We start from the raw sequence: 26,349 nt of genomic DNA on the forward strand, positions 1-26,349 counted from the left end.
AAGACACTTAACCCTAAATTGCTCCAGGAAGACTGTCCCTGTAATACTGATTGTAAGTCGCTCTGGATAAGGGCGTCTGATAAATGCTGTAAATGTAAATGTTATTTTATAAATTAATTTAAAAATTAAATTAATAAAATTTTAAATAAATATCCAAAAAAAAAAATAAAAATAAAAATAAATATCTAAAAATGTATAATATAAATCAATTAATTGAAATGGATATATAATTTTGTTTCTGATAAAGCCAGCTAAAACACTTTATACTGCAGTCCAGCAACTGTGATAAGTCATTGTACGTTACAACCCTAACCCTAATCCTTCATCAGCAGTGAACATTTGATAAAAAAAAACAATTAACAATGATTGCTCATATTTTCATATTTGATTATATTTCTTCAATATCAGATGTCAGTCTTGAACAAATCAGCTTTGAGCAAATTAGCTGTACTCAGATGCTTTTATTTAGGCTCGCACTACAGCAATAAATAGAAATATATGATAAACATCAAGAGGAAAAAAGACGTTCAGCTTCAACAATCAATCGAACAGACATTTCAATATTCATTTTTTTCTGAACATGAGCTAAAGCATCATGGCAGAGGAAATTAAAAAGAGCTCTGCAATTTGCAGATACGGTCAAAATACATTCATAAAATACACCAACGTTATGTACAATGGACAACACTGACATTTTACAAATGGACTTAAGTTACTCTGTACAGACACACAACTAACATCTTGTCATTGCTGACATCTATACAGCCTAATCTACAGAGATCTAATCTATAAACACTCAACACGTGCCTTCACACCAGAATTTTGGTGACAAAGTGCCAGATTCTACTGAAACCTTCAGTGGTTTTGTGTTTTGATGCAAGAGTCTGTTGTCTTTCATTGACCTCTGACCTTGCTGTTGTAAACCTGCTACTGTGAAATTAAAAAAAGGATCAAAAAAGGTCAAGTCATGTTTTGAAAAGACCTTTGGAAATAAAATCTCTCATGAAGTGATTGTGATTGATTTGAAAGTGATTGTATTTGTGAACTGAAATATATATATGTGTGTGTGTTTATGCGTGCGCTCAGATGAAGTTGAATATTTAGAGTATGAGTGTGTGTATCCAATCTACACCTAAAAAAAGGTCAGACTGTGTGTGTATGTGTGGGATTACACTCATAAACCTGAAAAGAACCATGGTTGGACCAGAAGCTGGTTGCTTCACATATGGGAGTAATCTGCCCCGACCGAGAACTTTAACCCATGTAAAATTGCACCAAACCTTTTCCTCTAAGAGTGTGAAAGTAAATGTAAATGTCATTTTTAGGATGTAAATCAGTAATGAATGGTTTCAGCAAAGAAAAAAAGAAAAAGTTAAATCCCTGATGAGAGCCGTGTTTTTTCTTTTTCTTTTTCTAAATCACCCAGTGCTCACAGAGTGCATGCGTCATTTCTGTCCCTGTAAAGCTTCGGTTTGCAGAGGCTTGTCATTACATCACATCCAGCTCTGGAACCCAGATGTATTTGTTGGGTGAATAGAATGTCGTTCCACCATGTGTATATGTGTGTATCACAGTCACAGTCATATGGTCTGGGTACCTCATGCACATAAGACTACTGTTCAGGTTGCACCATTCCTGCCTCCGCTCCCCATGGGCGGGCAGTTTGGGGGCGCCGAAGGTCCTCTACAGTGAGATGCCAGGGGACGGGGCTTCCCTTACACCCCGGGCAGGTGGTTCCTTCTGTTGCGGCTCTTCCTGTGGTCCAGCAGGGGTTTGAGTTTGGCCAGGTCCCCCCTCAGCGGGGTCAGGCTCTGGATCTGCTTGCGCTCCTTGCAGTACTCCTGCATGGCGAGTGTTTCGGCGGGACTGAAGGCCGACACCAGGGCTTTGGGGTGGACGGCGGTGGCCCATGCCCACGGCGAGCGCTGCTTGTCGGTCAGCGCCCCCACCAGCGTGTCGCTCAGCACCAGCAGTCGGATCTTGGCCGCTGTGCGTTTGAAGTTGTTCTCAGTGGTCAGACAGTAGTAGAGACCCTGGTCGTTGGGATGGACGGAGCGGATCAGCAGGCCGTGATTGGTGGAGACGATGCGATCGCTCAGCTTCACCTGACAAACAACAACATTTGTTGCTTATATAGCCCATAATCACATACAGCACGTCTTAATTGCCACCTCCCACACTAGACTATTTTGCGCACAAGGAAAAACTCCACAAAAAAAAGAAAGGCGTGAAACAGGGAGGGACCCCCTTCCATGATAGAGCAGGCCTGCAATTGGTGTCAGTGCAGGGTTGGTAATAACAAACATACACAGAAGCACACATGCATCAGAGAGAAATCGGATTCTCTCTACAAACAGCTCATGTTGCTAAGCAACGTCATTGGGTCATGTAGACAGCAGTACTGTGATAAAACGGGGTAAATACAAAGTTATGACCAAGATATCTCCTAGAATTCCTCTCATCAAAACCTGGCTGGAATGAACTGTACAATAATTGATCAAAAGTTGGACCCAGATCCATTTTTAATGCCCCACTGACATTTTTTTTTTTTATTGAGTCCGGTGCTGAGATGCATGAGGTGCCCTTCAGACAAATTCACACCCCTGTCACGTCCATCCATAAATAAAAATCCCAGTCGAGTCAGATCTATAAATCTGCAGGTGCACCTGCTCTCTCCCTATTTTCCCATGATCCTCAGGGAGCGCTTGCAGTTTTAGGAGGTGTCGGATGTTTGCCAAATGTGGCCCAGCAGGGAGCTGAATCATTAACCACAGCACCACAACATCTGCACCTAAAATACTACAGCACCCCCCCACATTACCCCAATCTCTGCTTAAAAACTCACTCTGACTTTGCCCACTTGAAGATTTTAATCAGGGGGCAGTGCCTTACCAGAATGTTCTCCACCATACACCTCTATTTGCAACAAATGCATGTAGTGCATACAAAAGCCATTTACAATACTTTCAGAATACACAAATCATTTTTGAAATGGGAAGTGTATTTTCTTTTCTACGTTTCAGCATCAACATAAACATATCAGTGTGAATATTATTCATACTGACACACCCTTGTAAGTGGCCACATCACCTTCACACATGTGGGTTTTATGACTAATTCAATGTAAAAGTGGGTGGTAGTAGCCTAGTGGGTAACACACTCGCCTATGAACCAGAAGACCCAGGTTCAAATCCCGCTTACTACCATTGTGTCCCTGAGCAAGACACTTAACCCTAAAGTTGCTCCAGGGGGACTGTCCCTGTAACTACTGATTGTAAGTCGCTCTGGATAAGGGTGTCTGACAAATGGCGTAAATGTAAATGTAAATGAGTCACAATTAATGAAACTATTATTATTAAAAATGAATTTATCCTCACTTTCATCCAGATCTGCATTTGCACAGAAAACATTTCATTTTTTTTATATCGAAGCAGATGCATTTGATATGGTACTGTGCAAAAGTCAATACAAACCTACTCTTTATCTAGGGTGCAAGCACTTACGTTAACATCACTAAAATGTCAACATTAATCAACAAAAATGTCAACAATGTTAAACACTGATCAGATATTGATTTATCAAAACTGCTTATTGCAGAATTTCCTTATTTTCTATTAAATAATGACATTATGTGTATAGAGAGAAAGGTCTGTTTTGCTATTAACTCTCTGAGCAGCAATATAATACAATGAAATATGTATACATATCAACAGTTTTTTAACAAATCAAATTAAATTATTGCCCCTTTTACTTTTTAACAATTATTATTTATGTGTTTTCAACTGTTGCACAGTACTGTATATAAATGTAACACTGACTGGATACAGTTACTTCAGATTTTGATTCTGACCTCTTTCCTTCGGTCATTGTCCCGCTGGATGAGCCACTTTATGGTAGCCTGGGGAGACATGGGAAGACACTCCAGGAAGGTGGTATTATTCCTGATGCCATACTGGGTCATTTCTGCAGCGTTCCTGTACGCTGAAAGCAGACATAGAGCTCTTACTCACACACACACTCACACAGGCAGTACGATTGATGTACTGGACGCTAGTGGTTCACATGCACACGTTTGTTTAAAGACATATGAAGCGCAAGTTCATATTATTCAAAATCTAAGATCCTGGATCCTTGGCTCCACAGTCTTACAGGTATAACTGTTATTTCTGCTACAGCCTATTGCCCATATTATCACCACGGAACAGCAAATTTCAACCAAAGGGGGAACAGAACAATTTCCTAAAACTCTCAGTCTGCATTCCTTATGTAAAGATATATAGATAGAAAGATAAATAGAGAGAGAGAGAGATAGAGAGACCCACCTTTCAGATTGAACCCTCTGCACTGCGTCAATGGGTTTCCATGCATAATGTCCTGCCTCCTGCTCCTCCTGAGGGGCACAGATCAACAACAACTCCTCCTCATCATCACCACACACATAATCTTTCCAGTTCAGCTGAGGTCACACTGCCTCTGCAAGATGTTCTTGAGATGTTGCAGATGCTCTCATTGAAAGAGAATACGCATAATTTAAACTGAAATGTCAGGGGAGCCCTATTTCCCAGGGTGCATCTTGAGTATGTCAAGAACGTCTATCACCACTGCTTCCTGACATTTTTACCAACAGAAACATTCTATACAGGCACAAGAACTAGAGAAGAACAGACAAAATCTGAATCAGAACAAACAAAAAGGCAGCCAGATGTTTATAGAATATGGAAGGTATTGAGCAAATAAACACACAAAAGGTGTTTTAAGTTTTCCAAAAAATGTAGAATATTACTTGTATAAACTCCGAAGCTATTACTAGTCAGCTTTATGAAATGTATGGGTATTAAATATGCCATTTTTTCCCTACCTTTTCCCTGTGGGGTAAAAGCGGGAGCAGCTCAGCCCATCCCAGGCGCAGTACGGGTCTCTGGCCAAACAGCAGTCGGCGCAGGCAGAGCCGTAGGCGTGGCAGCGGTGCAGGGACACCTGAGATACGCCGTGCTCCGAGCTCACGTACAGCTGTTGCTTTAATACAAAGGGTTCAGGGGTCAGGCGGCCGTGAGTGACTGGAGAATGAAACCCACCACAGGCGATTCACCTTGGGCCAATGTGACCCACGGCATTGTACCTTTTTAGAAGAGATTCGAAGATTTGTCACTGCTGCACCATTCTGAGAAGACAAGGGAGGCAAAAAGGTTGCTTATAAGGCATTTGGGCTTATCCCTTATCCAAAGCTTCAAGTCAGTGAATACGTTGATACTAAGGTTACATAAAAAGGGCTGGTGCTGCCCCACTGTGGGTGAAGGTACAAACTGCAAGCATGAAGATCTGAACAGTTTGGCTAGAATTGACCTGAATTCAACATAAAGACACAATGCCTGTCTGATATTTACAGACTATGATTTGACATCCCTCCCTCCCTCCCCCATCCAGCTGGAAGGCTGTGGGAACTCGTGGAACGTTTGATCAGCGAGGATCAAAGAGGAACAAAGGCCCAAACCTTAAACACTTCCAGCTCCTCCAGAATAAGATCTTCATCCAGGGAACGGTTTGTGGGCAGGACGATCACCTTCTGCACCGTGCCTCTGTCTGCAGGGGGAGAGAGAGAGAGAAAGACAGGACTAAACAACTCTTTTCCTGCCTGGGTTCATGTCATTGTGCCACTGAGGACCCCTTGATCAAAGCACCGTCCCTACCCACTGCTCCCCGGGTGCCTTTCATGGCTGCCCACCGCTCACTGAAAGGTTAAATACAGAGGACACATTTCGTTGTGTCACCGTGTGCTGTGCTGCAGTCACTTCACTTTCTTGTGAAATGGACAGAACCTTAACACTTGAACTGGATGCCACCATATTCAGGGAAGGGAGGAGAGAATGAAAGTTGATCATTTCTGGAAAGTCCCTGATCCAAAAACTCCACATGAAAAGACCGGAATGAGCGGCCAAAGCGCACAGCCGGTTGGAATTCCTGGCGCTTGGTCAGGAATCCAGGAGCGAGAGAGCGAGGTAACGGAGGTGTGGGTCAGAATAAAGAGAAACAGCTGGTTACTGATGGCTGGGCCTGCACTGCTGTTCGCTGAGAAAAGTGCCATCCCAGTGTCCCTGAACTCCTCTGGCACCCGTCCTCCTCACGATGATCGGTCAATCAATCCCAGGCGGCCGGGAGACAATGGTTCAAATGGAGAGGATGTGTGTGGAGAAACTGACGCTTTAAGCGAACGATGCTCTACCTGTTCCCAGGAAGAGCACCTGGTAGTGCCCGTCCGCAGCGGCCACCTGGTCCACGGCGATGGCCGTGTATTTATAATCGGCGTGGGTCCGAACCACCAGAGGCCTCCTGCCCACGGGGTAGATGGGGTTGAACATGACAGGGTGGATCCTCATGAAGTTCACAACGTCGTCCGGGAACTCTTTGGTGTTCTGGATGTGGGGAGTGAAAGCCCCACCAGGACACTTCAAAAGAGAGAGAGAGAGAGAGAGAGAGAGAGAGAGAGAGAAACTCACAATCTATTACAAAAGTCAGAGTAATATGTTGTGAGTTTTTGTTGTGGTGCCACATTTTTACAAGACCTTCATATTAGAATTAATAGAAGTTGTTTTATGTGTTTGCGCATAAAGTGGTAAATCTGGCTGAATGGGCAGGTCTGCATAGCAGCATGTGACACAATTCATATTGTGATTGATTTGGATAAAACCAGTACATTTTTCCCCATGTGACTCACCGTGCCGGGTCTGGGGTAAGGGATGCGACCCTGGTAAGCCACCCACTGGAAGCTGGGTCCCTCTCGGTGGGCGAAGGGGCCGTTGAAGACGGTCAGGATGTCGGCCATGTTGTACACGCAGACTGCGGAGCCCTTAAACACGGAGCTGTGGAGGTAAAGAAACACATTTCAGAGGAGGACAGATGGACTTGGGAGCCCCAGGACTTCAGGAAAGCCAGAGCGCACCAAGCCCGGCAGGAATTACCCACGCTGCACTGCCCACAGGGGATGCTACAGCTGTCCTCAGAAAGGATGTAATGTGGTTTTTGGATTTGCCTGCTCCAACCCAAACGGTTTGAAACGGCCGCACACAGAGGACCTTTTGTTCTCCAGGAGGGAAACGATGAACGTGTAAAGTGGGCAGCAGGAAGAAGTGTTGTGAGCGCAGAAATAACATCAGCTGGAGAACTTCTGCCTTGGCCCTGTTTCTCTTGGCCGTGGTTCGAGACGGAACTGCTACAGGCCCGCTGTGCAAAATGGTGGAGGGCTGGTAGAAGAACGCAGACATCAGGAACGTGTCCAGAGGACCGGCGGTTTGGACCGGCCCTGTTCCAGACACGCCATCGAGCCACCACACGAACGGGAGACCCACTCATGTCAGATAATTATGCTTTGCAGCAGTAATGAGGCCCTCCTGACTCATATTTATTGCACTGCGCTTTTTGTTAACGCACAGAGAGGAACTCACACTCACAGAAGAACAACAGAGGGGAATAACTGACGTTACCTGGTGGAAGTGAAGACGCCAAACACCAGAAGTCCTTTGGGGTGATCTGTCTCCAACAGAAACACGCTCTCTGGACACAAGCAGAGCATAAATCAGCGCCATGTTAAGTTCATGTTAAGTTTGAATGGCGGGTCAACATGAGGCTGAGCACATGGCCAGCATTTACATTTACGGCATTTACCAGACACCTTTATCCAGAGCGATTTACAATCAGTATTTACAGGGACAGTCCCCCTGGAGACACTCAGGGTTAAGTGTCTTGCTCAGGGACACAATGGTAGTAAGTGGGGTTCGAATCTGGGTCTTCTGGCGAGTGTGTTACCCACTAGGCTACTACCACCAAACAGTAATAGATAAAATCACAATGGAAAAAATGTGTGGCGAGGTCAGGAGAGTGCAAGTGCAAAAGAAAGCAGCACCTGACCGCAGAATTTATTTATCCGTCCACCTCCTCACTCCTCACAGACAGACTCCTCAGCAGTAAAGAATACCATAAACTGACCGGACAACCAACCGGTTCTCAGAAAACCACAGATGTTAATCCCATTTCATCCAATCAGTCATGTAGTTGCCTGTTTGTACTATTTAGGCAATCTTTACCATTCCAAATCCAAACCTCAACCCAGCGGAGACTAAACCAAACACTCACATGCAACAAAAATTTATCAACCAATTCTAAATTTCAACACATATACTTCATTGTACAGTCAGGAAATTATCAGTTAAACCTTAAAAACTTCCAAATTCTTATACACAATGAGATTTTCATAGAATTCATACCAGCATCTTTTTTTTAATTGAGGAAAACGATCCATTATAATAAGTATAAGTGTTCCTTTAAGAACCACTGTATTTCTTCTCACCCAGCTCGTCGAAGTGGGTCTCAGTGCTGTCCTCCTCCAGAACAGAACAAACCAGCCGAGCTTTCAGGAAGGTCGTCCACTTATTGACCAGACTTCTCTGACCACCAGTGTCATTCTGACAGAGGGAGAGAGAATTACAATGTCTCACTGCTACAATGACAATAGAGATAAAGCCAGAAAGAAAATAATTTATAACTGAATCTTGCACACAACAGTACGACAAATCGTGATTAATCACAGACATTCATGGGAGCGAAATATTTAATCATTGCCCAGCACTAACATGTATGTCAATATACACACACATATTAACACAAACACTCACAGGACACACGTGACTAATCGTGATTAATCACAGACATTCATTGGAGCGAAATATTTAATCATTGCCCAGCACTAACATATATATTAATATATACACACACATGAACTCACTCACTCACCGGACACACACGAGCCACCATGGTGTGGATATTCTTGGTGTTCCCACTGTTGTCGGTCAGCCGCTCGCGGAAAAAGAAATACAGTTTGGCGTCGTTGGGGTCGGTTCCATCTGGTATCAACTGGGCATCAATAAAAATGGGTTCTGCATTACAGAACAGAAACAAATAATAGCAGATTAAAGCCGACGTCAGCCTTGGTTTCCGGGTTTTTGGCAACAGAGATATTGCGGTTGGGACAAAACCATTGACGTCAGCAATCACTTAAACAATCAGGCCTCTCCAACCATGCAACACACACACATGCGCACACACACACACAGAGCCGAACCCAAGCTGTCATTGCAAGTTAAAAAACATTGCATCACTCCAATTTAATAAAACAATATTAAATTGTTTTTTTAGTTTATTTCATAAAAATTAATGCACCCATACAGAGATGCTCATATAAAAACAGATGAAGAGAATATTGCTGCTGAATAAACACAGACTGTGTTTATTAGAGTGTATGCGAGTGTGTCACAGGGGTCCCAAAATAGGACCACCCGCAAAGGATAATAAAACAGAGCATTTCAATGGTACTCTTTCATTTGGATTTGTATAAATTGCTGGTCGTCTCCAGAATTGTGATGGCTCACCACTCAGCCATTTGGAGTTGTGCTGGTCACTCCTCACAGCGTTCCTCGCGGTCAGACTCCTGAAGATGGCTGCATCGGTTCCCATGAAGTCAATGTAGACTCCGGAGAAGAGCTCCTGGTCTAAACACACACACACACAAACACTTCTGCATAAGGAGCAAACAACCTTTTTGCATGACCACAACCTTATATGGAAATGGAACAGAAACTGTTTATTTTGGAACAACTACAGGATTTTTTGTTGTTGAGCTAGAACAATCAGTGAGGCAGACCAATAAAAATTTGCATTTTTAAAACTTAGTATAATAAGTATAATGAAAGTATTTCTGCCGTGAGTGACTGAACAGCAGGAGTGTGCGTGTGTGATGTGTTTGTGTAACTAATATAACTGCGAACTGCAGACAGAGATCCAGGATTTACGGCCTCGTTCTCTCCCGCTCCGATAATGAGCCAACGAACATCCCATTTTTTTTTAACATTCGTTCCACCATGCACGTGGGGCATGTGGCCCGCAGCCACGAGGAGCAGCCGCGGTGGAAGCGTGGCGATAGTGCAGCCTACCGTAGCAGGCTTTCTTCATGGGAAGGCCCGGCCATTACTGGACCAGTAATCAGGGGCCACTTCAGGGTCCCTTTCAACATTATCTGACAGTCGTGGCCGTGTGTGTGTGTTGTGTGTGTGTATATACTATAACTCAATGTTTAATGACAATGATAATAAATGATTTTTTTAAAACCCAGATCTGGCGCCCACACCCAGGAGGCTCCCCGCTGGGCAGCACATGGACCAGGGCGTCAGAAACCCGAGAGGTGGCCGTGTGACACCTCCACACGCTAACTCTGTCAACAGCAACCCAACGCCGCCCGGCCGCTCCGAGATGAAAGTGGGGCGCTGAGCGAGGGGGCCATGCGTGGGGACAGGAGAGTTCACCCGGGGGCAATGCTCCAGAGGCCAGACTGTATGGGAAGACGTACTCAGCATGACGGAGACTGTGTTGACCTGGGGGTTGAACGAGCATCGTCCCTTCCCGGATTCGGACCGAGAGGCGACCTGGAAAACTCTTTCCTGCGGAGACAGAAAGAGACATTTGTATTTTTTATTTTTAAAGGGTAGAATTTAGCACAGTTGTCATGAAGACTTCTGGACTCTCCGGTGTCTTTAAGAGCCTCTCCTGTTTACCTCTGAGCTTTTCTGATGGGATATTCCGTGTGGAAAAAATAAAGAGATGGAATTTCCTCCTGGACCGTAGAGGGAATGTGGCTCCAGGAAAAAGCGAGCCAGGAAAATGTGGGCTGAGCAGTGAGCGCAGGACAGCCAACAGAACCCAACCGTTCATCACGGACACACACCCCTGAGTCTCAAAGCGTGTGTGTGGCGGCCCTATCCAGGGACGTCACACACACCTACCAGTCAGAGGTCGACTGTATTGTTATTCCCGCAGTGGGTTACAGGCAGGTCGACGCGTGCAGAGTAGATAGCAGAGTAGTCCGCCTTTCAAACAAAACTCGACATGACACAGAGCCCCTCGCCGGGTGGGCAGGGGACATGTGGCTGTGGTGTGATTCGGGAGCAAGGTGGAGCTGTATAAATTAATGAGGAGGAGCTGACCTGAGCCCCCTTACAACAACAACAACAACAACAAAATGTACATTTTAAAGCGTTTTATACCCATACGAATATTCACTACCAAAAACATAGGGGTGGTAGTAGCCTAGTGGGTAACACACTCGCCTGTGAACCAGAAGACCCGGGTTCGAATCCCACTTACTACCATTGTGTCCCTGAGCAAGACACTTAACCCTAAATTGCTCCAGGGAGACTGTCCCTGTAATACTGATTGTAAGTCGCTCTGGATAAGGGTGCTGTAAATGTAATGTAAATGTAAACATATACTGAGATATACTGAGTATAATAAAAATAAATTATTGCTTAATAGTTGTAGATGTAAAGTAATTGTTCGTACTCAAAGTCAAATACTCAAATAACAAAAATTAGTTTAACTTAACTATTAACTTAACACTAAACATATAAGCAGACTTTTGATATAGGGTATAATTCATAGTACACATAATAACCTAAATAATAATAATAAACTATACTAAAAAACAATAAATAGTGCAAAATAAAAAGTAATGATGGATGAATACTGAATGTGTAACAAACCACAAAAAGGAATGTATTCAGAATACTTTAAGAATACATATGAATCTCTGTATATTTTAAATGCATTTGTGAATCAGCTGTGTTGTATCATATTTGATTTTTTTCACCTCACTGTACTCAAATTTTAATGAAATGGGAACTGACAGTATGGTACTACTGGTACAATGAATTTGGCTTAAGTACTAAACTGACAACACACACACACACACACAAATCAATAGAGACTGACCTCTGGACGGCGCCCCCTGTTGATGTAGGCACACACTGGACTATAGGCACCACTTCCACAAATAAAGAGATGAGTTCTGTTGAAGGGCTGAATGACTCTCAAGAAGTTTCCACATCCATGCTGGGCAAGATGACAGAGAGAGAAAATATAGACTTTAAATGCCCGTAATCAATATTTATTCACCTTTATATGTCACAATGTGATGACTAAACATGATGGTTGAATTTAAAATACAGTTTCTCTGATGGGAAGTATGGAAACCATATTATGGCAGAAGGGGATACAGCCTATGGCTGAGCCTCTCCAGGACCGAAAGACAATACCAGATCCAGGACAGCAGGATGAAAACTCCCTGTAACGGAGCCATAAAGACTCCGGCTGCAGGGAGCGGCAGGCAGGAGGAGACGGATGAGGGAAGGAGCCAGAGTCCGGGGAGTAGTTTTGGAAGCTGGCGAGCAGCGGAGTCGCAGCAGCTGCACAGACTCAAACCGTTCCAGAGGGGACGAGTCCAGGAAAGCAAGAAGGTCCTCTCCCTGCCTCTGGCTCACGTCACGAGTGTCGCTGCCCCTCTCATTAACTGCGCCGTGAGCTCATGGAGATAATTACGCTTATATAAACTCACATCAGGCGTCAGGCAGAGTTCTGGTTCAAACAGGGATCAGCTGCAGTCACAATTCTCCACGAAATGATGGAAGGGATGTAAATGTAAATGCCTTAAACCGAGACAAGAAAGACTGGTGGTGGGCGTGGCCATCAGAGCAGGGAGACCTACTGACAGCTCCCCCAAATATTTGCAAGATCCTGTCTAGACTTCGCCAGTGTGGCTCCACAGGGCACTAAGCACCAGAACTCCTGGTTCCATACATCTGGATCTGCGCTTTTCCCTGCTGGTTTCATGTCCAAAGCCTTCGGTCATGTGAATAATAAATAATGTATGATTATAGGACACCACTGCAGAACATTTAAGAATAACTGAAACACACACACGAACCGATCTACATTTGGACAGAAGAGCAGGACCAGCACCATCTGGACCTCATAACAAGACAAATAAGAGCAATAAGATTTTAGGATGTGTGCAAAGTATGTTTGTTTTTTAGACTCAGACACACATGGATGTGCATTACCAGGGTATTTGAAAGGCCAGTAATTTGGTTTGAAGATGGAAACATGAAGCCACGGTTATCATATTTAGCAGCTACGTAGTCTTTATCAAACTCAAATGCCAGTAATCAGAACCACATGACATCTTGGCCGTGCTGCTCAAAAAGCGACAGATTAGAGATTTATAACGCAGAGGATTCGGGAAGCAGGCCTTCAGGAGACCGCGGCTCTGAAATGTGAATAAATTCCGGATTGGCTCCTGCAGGTGGAGGGCAGAATCCTACGCAGAATCCCTCTGGTGGGATTACAGTGGCCGAGGTGGGAGGGGCGTGTCTGCACTGGCCATAACTCACACCCAATTCCAAACAGGACACAGGAGACACATGACCGTAGAGTTTAGTAAAAGTGAAAAATGGAGGCCCGACTGCGCCACCTCATGTGCCATATGGGGGGGAGGGGGGTAAAGTAATAACAGCTCTTGGGTTAGCCGGACTCGGGCGCTGGCAGAAACGGATCTTACCGTGGGGTCTTTGCCTGCCAGCTGGCACTCCTCAATTTTACTGGTGGAGGCGGGCCAGAACACCTGATAAGGGAAACAAAGGCATAAAACGGTGAATTTATGAGAAATCCATCAACAATGGACAGGAATTACAGCAATTCTGGCATCTGTCTGCTCCACCCTACATCAGGTAATTGTTCCACAAATAGATCTGCTGCAAAAACGTCACCATGGGACCTGCTGAATGCGACAATTTAGCCTGACAGTGGCATTTTTAGGTGGTTTTATGCAGGACCAATTACCTCGACGCATTATTACCTGACATCCACAATTTACAGAACATGCAGAACAAATGCTAATGCACCACTTATGCATTGAATTTATGCATTAAGGGCCATTAAAAAACACACACCATTACCATAATAACAAAAATAATGGGATTGCTGTGTGTTTTAGACCCACCGTGAGTGCGCTCTTTGTGATGTTGTTGATGTCCAGTGACAGGGCGTGGTCTTTGCAGCCCACATACATCCGGTCCTGATCTTCATCCATCAGTAAGATCCTGTAGTCCATGGGCTTCTCCGACAGGGTGTAGTGTTCGAAGGACTGTGAAGCCTGGAGATCTGAGACACATGGACACACACACACGGGGTAAGAACGTGTCCCCTCACTCCTCCTGAAACTCGCTGGTCATGCCAAATTCCAGCAAAGACATAAACATCCTTCCACAGTCTCTTCAGACAGAGCGACGGGGACAGCACCCTTCGCCACACCATCAAAGGAAAGCCACGCTCATGAATATTTATACCTCCCACTGTCATCAGCAGTGAGTGCTTCTGAACATGCCTCTCTGTTTTAAATACGTTAAACGTTCCAGAGTGACACCTTTGTTCTGCCCCAAATGTGGTGCTCCAAGCTGTTTTTTCCCTCACTTGGCTAAAGTCACCTTTTTTTTTAACCATGGGGAATTCTGATTCAGTCTAAAGACTCTCATTGTGATGGTAAGAGCTCTTATAGGCGCTCCTCTGTGCCTGGAATTCCCATGTGTCTCCTTTCATCAAAAAAAAAAAGCCATTTGGTTTTACTTCTAACAAGGTGGTTAAAAAAAATTTAATAAACAGGCCGCCCACTTGGATGAGTGATTCAGCCATCAAACAGAGAAAGCTGTCTTCCACTACTGAGTTTATCACACACACACCTAGATTTCTCTATTGAACAGGAAAAGCCCCGTCAAACCCATCCAGCAAACATGTGTTTAATAGAGAGAGTGACTCTGGTGGAAAGAGACTGCTACCTGAGCTATAATAGTCCATCTTGCCACCCTACATCCATTTATACAGTGATGGTCCTTTCCTGGTCCAAGCACCCCCTGGACTGAAACACGATGGTCTGAAAAACAAAGCCCATCCATTGGACCAATGATGGAATGATGAATGTTGGACTAACGCTCTAACCCACTGTACCAAACCAATAATGGTACAACCCAGGATGGACCCCTTGATCCACAAGAATCTTACCCATGATGGTCTGGTGGCTCTGATTATTGACACATATCATTACGGACCATGCATCTCAACCCAAACCACGATGGCCCAACCCCTGACTGCCACACAACAACCCTTCTAACCTTTAATGTTCTTATCATTGATGGTCCAAGCCCCCATGTTGATGTCATGTAATGTCACAAGATTTGCAAGAAAATGAAAGATCCACCATTGAGTTCTAGAAATAACAGAACGGGTAGAAAACCACAAAGTAATTTTACTCCATCCCTTAGTCACTTCAATTTTCTTAAAAGTGTAGAGGGTCCCCAGAGCCCATCTTAACAGACTCAGCACTAAACATCATTGAGATGCTGCGGTCTGAGTCATTTTAAGAGCGGCTCTTCTGGAAGCCTGCTTCTTTTCATTACTTTCTCGAGCAGCTTCAACTGGGCGACTGAGACTTCAGCTCCTGCACAAAAGCAAGCTCAAAAAAGCACAAATCCCACACAGTTGGGATGTACATTTGTAAAAAGCATTTCCATGTCTCCATTCCCTCCCAGAACACATCGCTGTCCTTGTACGACAGGAGTTACTGTCAGAATATTCCAGAAAGGGAAAAATGATTCTCACAAAGTGGCTGCTACTCTATTTTTCCCTTAAAGTTCCTGCGGTCAGGGGAACATGACACTGTCCCGTTTCCACCCTGCAGCAGGCAGCCCCCCCTGACATCTGTGTTTAGGCTGGACGGTACAGGAGGTGGTCACGAGACCTCCGTTCCCTGCGGATACACAGGAATGTCGGGTGTCCCCTCGGGGGACAGATGCTGCAGTGCTCATCATCAGTATCCCCCCCTCCAAAGCACATTAATCATTCACACTCGAAAATTTACAATCCCTTCCAGAAACCGTCAGCGCTCCTACATGGAGCAATCAGGTGCAAGTTTGTTAGGTTTATTATTTTAGGTAGGTATGTAGAACTTTATTAATCCCTATGGACAGCTCCTCCAGGAAATTAGCAGCAGCACACTGGCATAAAAGTATAACAAGAAATATTAAGCGATATAAGAAATATGATAAATAAACATTTTATGAAAAACTATAAAAAGAACTAAAACAGTAACAGTCAAGACAGTAATAAAAAGGTAAAAGTAATAATTATGATGAAGATTGCAGAAGACAGACGTAACTGAAGGATCTACCCAGACTCAACAGTGGATGAGTTCATCCCTCTGATGGCGGAGCTGATGGCGTCAAGCCCAAGGCCACACAGTCAAGAAAATGAAAGATGCACCATGGAGTTCTAGAAATAACCTGTACCCTGCTGCTGCTTCTCCAGTGTCCACCAGACAGCAACACAGGGCTGTTTTTTTTCCACGTCTCTAATGAATAAAGGTTGTAATACTCCTGCTCCTCATGTGCCCTGGTTAGTCATGGGCCCGGCATCGGTCCATCTCAAAATTTGGTGGCGGCGAACCAGGCACTGTGGAGGCACTGAGGGTGGAGCTGTTAACGTTTATTTTGCTCAGATGCGGTTTCACGATGGCCCAGGGATGACTGTAAACACAGAGATAAGTGCACTGTATACCGCTCAAGGCAGCAGCCTTCCACATCCATGGGGATTAGATCAAGTTAATATTTAAGGACAAAGCCCTTCTTGGCAAGTTCCGGAGCCAGCTTGAATTTTCTTCGCTCCCCGAAAAACAAACACCACATCTTCTGACAGGAATCCAATGTCCAGCAGACACAATTCCGAAAACATGCAGAACCACTGCAGTGCAAACTCAAAAACCCCAACAGAAGGTCAACACAGGGGCGGGGCCAAGTGGCAGGTGGGTCAGGCTTTCGTCAGGAGGATAGTGAAAGTGATTTTTTTGACACTGTGAGACACCGGGGAGCAGTGTTTGAGGACGGTACCATGATCAAGGGGACCTTAGTGGCACCTTGGCAGTTCGGGATTTGAACCCGCAACCTTCCGATTACGGGTCCGATTCCTTGCCCGCTAGCCCTCCACTGGCCCCTCCATTTGGTTGCATTGGCAGGGATTCATGGCACGGCCCTTCTCATCCTGCAGGCGTCGATCCGAAGGCCAAACAGCACGGGCCCATACAGTCTCTGGGGACGTCCACAAGCGGTCACCCATGTGATGGACCGGGAAGTTTGGCAGCAGACCATGTCAGCGCTGCGCCTCTTTGAAGTGTTTGCATTTACAAAAGGCAGCGAGGCGTGATTGAAGCCTAGAGAGCACTGGGTAATTTATTATTAAATAGCGGCGGCGGGTCACGCTCTCTAGCACGGTCACATTCTGCTGCGCAGAGCCTCCAAATATTAACTCCACAATCTTCTTAACCATTGCAACCAACACCCTCTTCCTTTTGTTGCTTTAAGTCCTTTTCCCAACATCATCAGGAATCAGTGAATTTGGTCATCTGATGAAAACCAAAAATATAAAAAGTCACCGTGTTTTTCATTTGACATCTGGTATCGAAGTCAAATTCAAGCCTGGCAGCTAAATTCATCAATACTAAAAGCCACAGGAATCACTGACAGTTTTATATACAATGGCAGAAATAAAGAAGCACATTTGAATTTTAACTGAATTATATTAAAACATTTTTTTCAAAAACATTTCACAGACCAAATTCTATAAAGATACATTCCTCACAATGCAGCAAAATTGCATACATACACACACACACACATATATGTATGTATATATATGTATATATATGTATATATATGTATATATATATATATATATATATATATATATATATATATATATATATATATATGTGTGTGTGTGTGTGTGTGTGTGTGTGTGTGTGTATGAATATCATCATAGTTTTGATCTCTAGCATCATAATTTTCTCATTAATACTGCAGAATTCTTTTTCACATAGAAATGTAATTATTGTGTTAATTATACAGTTTTATACTGTTATTGCCTTACTCCGCTTTCAGTTCAGTTTCTGGCCATGAAGGAGAACAGTCATCAGACACTGCTTAGGGTTTGAACTCATTCTGGATAAGAAAAAAAAAAAGTATTCTGTCAATTTGTTTTGAATAATTTTACTCATGCACTGTGAAATATTTTATTTAAGCGAGTAAATGCTTCAGGCGGCATAATGCGGAATTGCCCATTGTTAGCCAGACACCACAACAAAAACACAAACTGCCATGGGCGGGGCTGGCGGTAATTGAATCAGGAAGGGGTAATTAAATGGAGACGGAGGTCGCGGTCCTCATGGTGCGCTGAGTTCATCAGAATGTCTGTTTTTCTCACTGACGGACGGATTAATTCAGTGTTTGTTTGGTGGATCACAAAAACACAAATTACTGGTGCACTTCCAACCATAAACAAGAACCGGGCTGTTTTTTGGCCCGGTACATGAGTCACAAGGAGGGAGCGTCCCAGCGGACAGGTTAAGGGGGAACCGCAGCGCGTTAAAACAAAAAAAGACAAAATGGAAAAAATGCCCGGAGTCTGGAACGTAACCGCAGCATGAAGTCACATCTGAATCTGTCAGGATGCATCACAGACTCTGCAGTTAAATAATGAAACTTTTGAATGAATATCATTATGCATTAAAGAATACAGTATATGGCAAAGGAATCACATGTTTATAGATGCAACAAACTCTTGACTTGACCTATGGAAGACACATTACGCTGGTTTTGTAGCAATGCCAGAAATGAATGTCTACTTAAACATGGTCCTTTTGTGCATTACAGGAAGTGACAGCTGTGGTACCTCAGTCATCCATCAGCAGGCTGAACCCCCTGAGGTCAGCATGAATCAATGAGTCGACTGTACACAAGGACAGCGCCCGTGTTCACCAGAGCCAAGCCAGTGTCCCCGTCGCTGATCCCAGTCGCCCGTCTCAACAAATAGTGAGGCCGAGGCTTATCCCCGCCCGAATCCGTGTTCCCACTGAAGATCAAGAACTTAAAACCTTTAAACCGCGCCAAACAGGCCGGACAATAGCAGGTCTCCTGGGTCTGGGTTCTGCTTGACTAGACCCGAAACGCGGCTCCATGGGTTCACACATTGTTGGCCGTCCCAGAGCTTTCCTCCGGGCAACCTTATATATACACGCACACACACACACACACACACACACACACACTGAAGGTCACTGCTGCTCTGGAGGCGACGTGCCAGGTGCTTTTGTCAGGTACGTTTAAGGGAAAGCTCGGGATGTTCGATCTGAAGAGCCTCTTTGGAAGGACCACCCAGGACGGACAGAGCGAGGAGCGAGCGTCGTCAGGGAGTCTGTCGCTCCGGCATTCCCCAAATTCCCCCACTGGCCGCCAGAGCCGGGCTCTCCTGCGGTGAGCCGCACGGCTGGTCCAGTGCGGGGAAAAGTGACCTGGATGAACTGTACCTGTACAGCGCGGGCACAAACATCCAACAATCCTGTTTTATTGCCCGATGTGTTTTTCCAAACTGATTCTCCCAAATCTCCAATCTCCTCGGCGTAATAACCCGCTCGGAAAGTGGCTGGAAGACGTTATTCCTGACCTGCTTCTCCAGGGCTCTAATTTCAGGGAGGATTTCTGCTGGCCGGGGGCTCGCGCCCCCCCCACCACCACCAAGCTGCAACCTGACACGCCAACCTGCGCACCGGTCACCACCTGGCCTCCTCTTCACCTGTCACCGAGCTCCTCCGGGGCCCCCGCGCGACCTTTCACCTCCCGCCAACCGGCCCCCGTTCACCTCTCACCCCTCCGCAGTGAAACGCCGGACCAAATGGGCAACAGGTATACAAAGAGGACGCGCGCGACCCCAGCGACCCCGTGGTTTAAAGGCCAGGGCGGGGCAGAGCGCGTTATGTCGTATTAAAATATCTAGATGTCCTGTCAGAAAACAAGGCCTGCAAACAAATACGTTTCTTAAGTTCAAGCTCGACTCAAGTCATTCTGGAATTTCACGGCCCTGCAACGTCTGGACCTCAACATTTGTTCCATTGTTTCCAGGAGCCTTTTGAAGGTGCCGCGGGTGGTTCTTTTATTGCTTTTTATGAGCTCTGGAGTTGCAGGGGGATAAATCAAAAAGTCCAGCACACTTTGAACTAAAGTATTTTCAGCAGGCAATGAAAACTGCGGAATTATGTGAAAGTAAAAAGTGAAAATTCCAATAATAAAAAATAATTCCAGTTTTCATGAATCCTCTTTCACCTGACCTGAAGAGCAGTCAGAATGTGAGTAAATGGAGCCTGAGAGGTTTGGCGGGGTTCACACGGGGTGGCCGGCAAGGTGAGAATAAGGAACGAGCTGACGGAAGGCCAGATCACAGCTCCTGGTTTCACATCTTGATGGGGAAATGGCGTCTTTTAACTAGACCAGTTAAAATTATTGCTTAATTATCTGGTTGTAGTTATTTCAGCTGATTAGTTTTGAAATTCATCTCTATAAAACAGAAATGTTACATTTTTATTTCCATTCATGATTCTCTGAAGAACTGAATACAAGAACTCTACAAAACCCAATTTGCTGAACTCTCGCATATTATATTCAAAATCTTGGAAATGTGCTCGTGAAACAGAAATATAATGAGACTAACATCCATTTTTCACAAAGGCAAACAGAAATTTGTGGTCTGTTTCCCATTCATGTATTAAGCCAGTCCTAGATTAAAAGAGAATTGAAATGTAAATGCTTTTAGTCTATCAAAAATATTCCAAAATATACTTTTTTATTCCAGATTTCAATGATTGATCCTCATAAGACTTTTTGGTAATTTATGATTAGGTTTACTCTAAAAAAATAGCAAAACGCTTAAAAAAAAAATAATAAAAAAATTCCACATTTGCAATTGCTGGCATGACAATTAATCATCCACCTAATTTCATGATCCGATTCCTAACTCAATCAATTAGCAGAGCGATGAGGCACTCGGGGAGGGGAAAGAAACAAGACGTCTCTTTGAGCCTCGCCTCGCTGCTGACAGCCCTGACAGACCGGCGGTTCGCACCGGTTCGGAGTTCCCCGGGCCTGGGGAGCCACAGAATTCCTCGCTTTTGCAACAACACCATGCATGTAATTAGTGGATAATTTGAAAGGACCTTGGCTTCATTTAATGACTCGTTAGAAACCGCACAGCAATCTTCTCTGAGCTGCCCCTTTCCGTTAACCTTTGACCTTTGCGTGACATGGGTGACAAGTGCATGCTAGCATCTGTTCAACGCCCTTAGATCTGTTATCACATGGGCAGCCAGAGGACAGAAACGGGTACTGATGATGTGACCATGTCATCTATACTGGAGGGACTTGTCCACAGACATCATTCCAGAAATTCCTCCTTCCCGGCAACATTTCAACATAAAGTTAAACTTTTATTACACCCTGCAAACTCACAAAGGGATCTGAGTGTCCGGAAATATTCCAAACATTCCCCACAAGGCCTCACGGACCACACTGTTTTCCTGCAACAAAAGGGCTGAGGCCAGCCACACACTCCGTTCTCTCACACACCCCAACACATACTTCCAGCTCGCACACACACACACAATCACACACACACTCACACAGGCGTCTGAGGAATTAAACTCTGCTGAGGTGCTAATGGAGCACGGTGAGCACAGGAAACCGTGTGTCCGTTTCCTGCTGTACGAAGGCTAATTTAGCAGCAATCATAATCCAGAGCTACTTCTACCCACACACATACAGCACACACAGTACAACCATGCAACATACCACAAATCTGCACACAAAGTGTTCACGACCGCACATTTATCATGCAGGCTCATCGGCGAGGAATGAAGCGAAAGTCAGGCCTCGGTTCAAGCTCCCCGCACGTAAAAGGCCGATAATCAGTTTGTAAATGAACTGACAGACCACTGCGCCGCACATAAACAGCACAACAGCCGCCAGCGGCCAGCGGCATGTGGGTGGCGCAGCGGTATGTAAACGAAGATGAGAATTAAGAGAAAAGGTCAAGTTGGGTTTGTCCAGTATTCAATTTGAATCTCCGCCCCTCGGAGGAGGGGCTTAGACTGATATTTCTCAATAACACAATGCTCCAATGCTTGACAAATTGGTTTTATTTGAAGGATTCTGATGTTTTGAATTGTGAAAGAAAAACTCTAGTCATATCCTCAAAGCTTCTGATAAAACAACCCAATAAAATATGTAAATAAATAAAAACAATATATAACAAATTAGAAGTTATAAATCTACAATATAATATGATAATAACAACATCATCATTTGTTTTACCCTATAATACCCTGTCATTTATGACAAAAGAGTTTAGAGGTGGAGAACTGCCGAAAATCCCCCTCTATAACTCAGAACCTGTCCAGCTTCAGTTTGTCACTCAATCATAACTTTTATGTCTGCTGCAGTCACCACTAGCACAGGAATCTGGGGACACGATGGCATCAGATGACCGTCAGCTGCTCCAGAAAAGCCCAGAAGTGTAAAGAAATCCTCCACATCGGAGACTGCTTCATGGGCAGGGTGAAAAGGATCAATTGTGGGTTTCTGGCCATTCCTCAATTTAAAGCCCCTGTTTATCCTGGGCTTGAACCGAAAGGAACGCCAGCATTTGGACATCATTATTCGGCCTAAATGGCGCCTATTAAGGTCCGACAACAGCGGTGTTAGGAACAAGGAATGTCAGAGACAGCAACTTCTCCCGCTGAAGCCCAGCGAGTGCCATGTCAACCTCGGGCTTGGGTTTCAGGACAGTGAGGGGGACAGGAAGAGTGTTGCACCAAACCCCTTCAGCAGGCAGTTTTCACACAGTTGTGAAAAACAGACACTTCTGTCCCTGAGGTCAGAGGTCGGTGGCTCTGCACCCCACAGAGGTGAACTTTATTAAAGGCCCCGCCCTCCACCGCCCAACACAAAGCCACTGTTCTCTTCGAACACAAACCCACTGGCAACCTGCCTCGTGACGGAACCTGTGACTCGCAGCCCAGACCAACACACGTAGACTCGCGTGGAAAAAAGAAATGAACGAAAGGCCAGCGGCCGGGCAATCATATGGCTCCCCTCGCGCTCTGCACAGCGGCTGCAGCTGGAAAATGATGACAAAAATAACTGCAATGTATCATATTAATACAGAATTATTATCGCAGAATGGCAACTTAATTTAATAGCTGATGTGTGTACTAAGCGTGGAAAAAGCTTAGCTCTACCTGCCATTGCCTCCGTTTTACATTGTGACACTTCCAGAAATTAACACATCACATTAAAATCCCAATCCAATTAGGCTGAAACCACTCTGACGTCTGGAGCGAGAAAGAATAATTAGCCTAATAGAGTCCAGATCTGGGGCAGTGGGGGCCTAGCAGGTTAGGAAATGGACCCGTAAACAGAAGGTTGCTGTTTCAAATGAAAAGTTGCTCCCTGGACACGGCTCATATAATAAAAGATAAAGGTAATTAGTCAAAACTGCAGTAAACAAGTCTGTTTGGAGAATTTAAAGAGTCACATATTCATGGTAGAAATGTCTGCAACTGTGAAAAATTGGCAATAAACAAATCCCCCTACTGTAGTGTATTGTATTTTACTGTATTTGAGTGAAATATGAGTTGTATTTTTCATAAAACCTCTTTAAAAGTGGTGTTGTCGCAGAGTAGACAACAATGTAATACCGTTAAAGTAATGTAAAGTGAAGTTAAGTGTGTGGGGACAGTGCTTCGCAACTTTCTGATTACGGGGCCACTTCCTTAACCGTTAGGCCACCACTGCCCCCTAGTTATGGGGGTCGCCTTGTCAAATACAGCATTTGTACTCACTTCCCATCCCTGAACCAACAGAAGGCCAAATTCTCCACACAAACAAAAAGAATCCAATTAGAAGGTTGGCAGGTTGGAAATGGTCAGGCTGCTTACCGTCAAAGGTCAGGAAGATTCGCGGCAGAGGCTGCGACAGACTGGAGACGCAGGTAAAGAGGACGGGGAGGACGAGCAGAGGAAGGCCTGCCACTCCAAATGTGTCCTCCACCTGATGGCCCATCGTGGAACCTAGAACTGGAAGAGAGATAAAACGTGATTCACTCATTTCCATATAAATTTATATGCTTTAATTCAATTAAGTGGAAAAAAAACAACAACATTTGCTCACACTACCAGTCAACAGTGGTAGACACTCTTATCCAGACACACCTACTCTGTGGTGGTTATGGAGACTAAGGTGGAGCCTATTTTAAAAATCCAATGCATGAAACATATTTCGTAGAAAGTGAAGTATGTTTGATGATTCTTGTTTCCTCTTTTTACCTTCATGGTGGCTTTGTCATCAAAAATCATCAAAAGCTGCTTGATGAGATTCTCAGTAACATGAGTGCAAGATAAGAAAGTGTTCAGCATGAACCTTCAGGACTGTTGCGGTCCAACTTTTTTTTTTTTTTAAGTCTATTTCATAACTTTTCGTGTGTTGTTTAATAATCCTGTGTCTTCACTTTTGTTCTATAATGGGAAAAATGTAAGACCCATAAATGAGTAGCAGTTTTGACTGGTAGTGTATTTATATATTTAATAATATAAAACGAAACATGTGGAATTATTGTGGATAATGCGGAAAAATTACACACGGAAAAAGTACACGCGTGAAGTCTCATCCTCGCTGCAACAAGACAATAGCATCTCAATAATTGATGTGGACAAGCAGCATTTTTCAAGCCCCCCAGGCAGGAGCAGACACACACACACACACACACACACACACACATACACACACACATAAATATAGATTTATATTACAGAAAGGAAGAGAGCAGAGACCCTCAGCGCTCATGGGTTATACAGGAGGCTCGTGAAACTTTGATAAAGCGCCTGAAGTGTAAAGCGGCACCGGGGTCTTCTGGAATCTTCGGAACGTTCGATCCGAGGCCGGCAGCAGGTGAAGGGTCAGGTGGGCCAGCCAGAGGTAGGCGTGTGTGCGTGCGTTTCTGTGTTTTTTAGATGGAAGGAAAAGTGCATTGCGGTTCAGAACGCGAGCTCGTGGCTGCTGGAGACGTCTGTCACGCAGCTGCTAAACTCATCACAGGGGGACCCAACAGACCTCCGCCACTGAACGTCATAAAGCATTACACTGAGATAAGACACGTCCCTCACACACGCACACACACACAAAATGGGGCGCGGATCAGGCTCATTTTACCCCGGTAATCGCAGCCCCTCTGAGCCGCGGGACGCTATTAAAGGCGCCAGTGGATTTAATAAAAAGCACCTGAGCGCAGCGGTGAGGCCGCCACGCCCGAGCACGTCCCTCCTCTTCATAACCCAGCGGGGAGTCCCACACCTGGGCAACTTACACACACACACACACACAAACTCCAAAAAAAAAAAAGGTCGCATTGATCTAATTTTTCATGAGATATCACCCATAATCATCAATACACTACAAACAAATTCTGCTGATGATTATGAGTGATCTCATGAACAACAGAAATACCAAATTATTAGAATATTTTACCTCATGAGTAAAGAATGCAAGGGTTTTAATGAAACAACAAATGACTTTTTTTGTCTCTTAGACCAGCGAAGATCACATCAAGAGATTTTATTGTTCAGCTTCGATTCATGGCTGCTTTCATAATGAATTTTCCATGTTGCTGTTGCGAATCTCGCCTCTTAAAAGCCTGCTATTGATGAACACATAAAGATTAAAGCAGATGATTTATTATAGTATTCGTTTCTCCTCGTCGTCAGTCGGTACGGTAATCCCCGACTGTCTGGAGTTTAATGCACACCCAACATGCACACACCCCTGTCCGTCACCCACTGGAAAATACATATTTTCACAGGGGAGAAATCAGAAGCTAAAGATGGCTTAAATAGATAACAGCATAAACAGGCACAGCGTTAACTAAAACCACGTCCGTCTGAGGCTCAGACACACCCTCCTCCTGTTCATACGTCCTGTCGCAACTCACGTCGCCATTAAATCTGTTATCCAAAAAAGGATTTAAATAGTCGTGTAGTTACACGTAATAAACTTATGAATAAACTACTAAACCAACTAACGTTAAAATAAAGGAAATGTGCGCATAATTGCTGCTTTTGAATATGATAAAGCTGTAGTAAAACAAAGTCTATTTTTGTTTAAGCACAAAGTGAGAGTGGATGAAGATGGAGAAGTCGCCTGCTGGAAGGTTCACCTCCCTGCAGCAGCGGTCCTGCATCAGATTGGATTATTTCCTCTCGTCCCACCAGTGGGACGCTGCACCTGTTCGCCCACTCGGCCCAGAAAGCCCCTCCATCTGGCCTCCAGTCTGATCGGGGTGGTGGACAGACACCCCCGGGTGGACGCAACGCACCAGAACCAGAACCAGAACCGTGACGGACCACTCACTCACCTCAGCGGTTAGCTCCGATTCCGGGGCCTTTCAGCGTCCCACAGGAGCGCCACCCACAGATCCTTCCACCGGGAAAAGAGCGGAGGAGAGGAGAGGTGTGGAGACGTCCACTATTCCATCCACCCACCAGCAGGACTGAAC

The 26,349-nt window shown here is 44.7% G+C and overlaps 1 protein-coding gene across 1 annotated transcript; it reads right to left on the reverse strand.

Annotated features, from left to right (window-relative positions):
• Positions 1 to 446: 446 nt before the first annotated feature.
• On the reverse strand, positions 447 to 26,349 carry sema3c (sema domain, immunoglobulin domain (Ig), short basic domain, secreted, (semaphorin) 3C). Its single transcript, XM_028955185.1, has 18 exons — positions 26,209 to 26,349; positions 23,741 to 23,878; positions 13,877 to 14,037; positions 13,436 to 13,498; positions 11,812 to 11,931; positions 10,394 to 10,484; positions 9,420 to 9,539; positions 8,785 to 8,927; positions 8,342 to 8,456; positions 7,479 to 7,548; positions 6,713 to 6,857; positions 6,221 to 6,443; positions 5,492 to 5,580; positions 5,120 to 5,161; positions 4,859 to 5,016; positions 4,323 to 4,390; positions 3,851 to 3,981; positions 447 to 2,105 (listed from the first exon to the last, which is right to left on the reverse strand). The coding sequence occupies exons 2-18, from the start codon at positions 23,862 to 23,864 to the stop codon at positions 1,716 to 1,718; spliced, it is 2,253 nt and encodes a 750-aa protein (XP_028811018.1). The 5' UTR covers positions 23,865 to 23,878; positions 26,209 to 26,349; the 3' UTR covers positions 447 to 1,715.

This window comes from Denticeps clupeoides, chromosome 15, assembly GCF_900700375.1.
Source record: "Denticeps clupeoides chromosome 15, fDenClu1.1, whole genome shotgun sequence".
Lineage (NCBI taxonomy): Eukaryota > Metazoa > Chordata > Actinopteri > Clupeiformes > Denticipitidae > Denticeps > Denticeps clupeoides.

Bases quoted from the DNA above. Each gene is read 5' to 3' on its own strand.
- sema3c (XM_028955185.1), bottom strand. From the start codon at position 23,864: ATGGGCCATCAGGTGGAGGACACATTTGGAGTGGCAGGCCTTCCTCTG. The intron at 11,932-13,435 runs GTAAGATCCGTT...CATCTTGCCCAG, and splicing joins TGGCAGGCAAAGACCCCACG to CATGGATGTGGAAACTTCTT. The intron at 6,444-6,712 runs GTGAGTCACATG...TCTCTTTTGAAG, and splicing joins CTTACCCCAGACCCGGCACG to TGTCCTGGTGGGGCTTTCAC.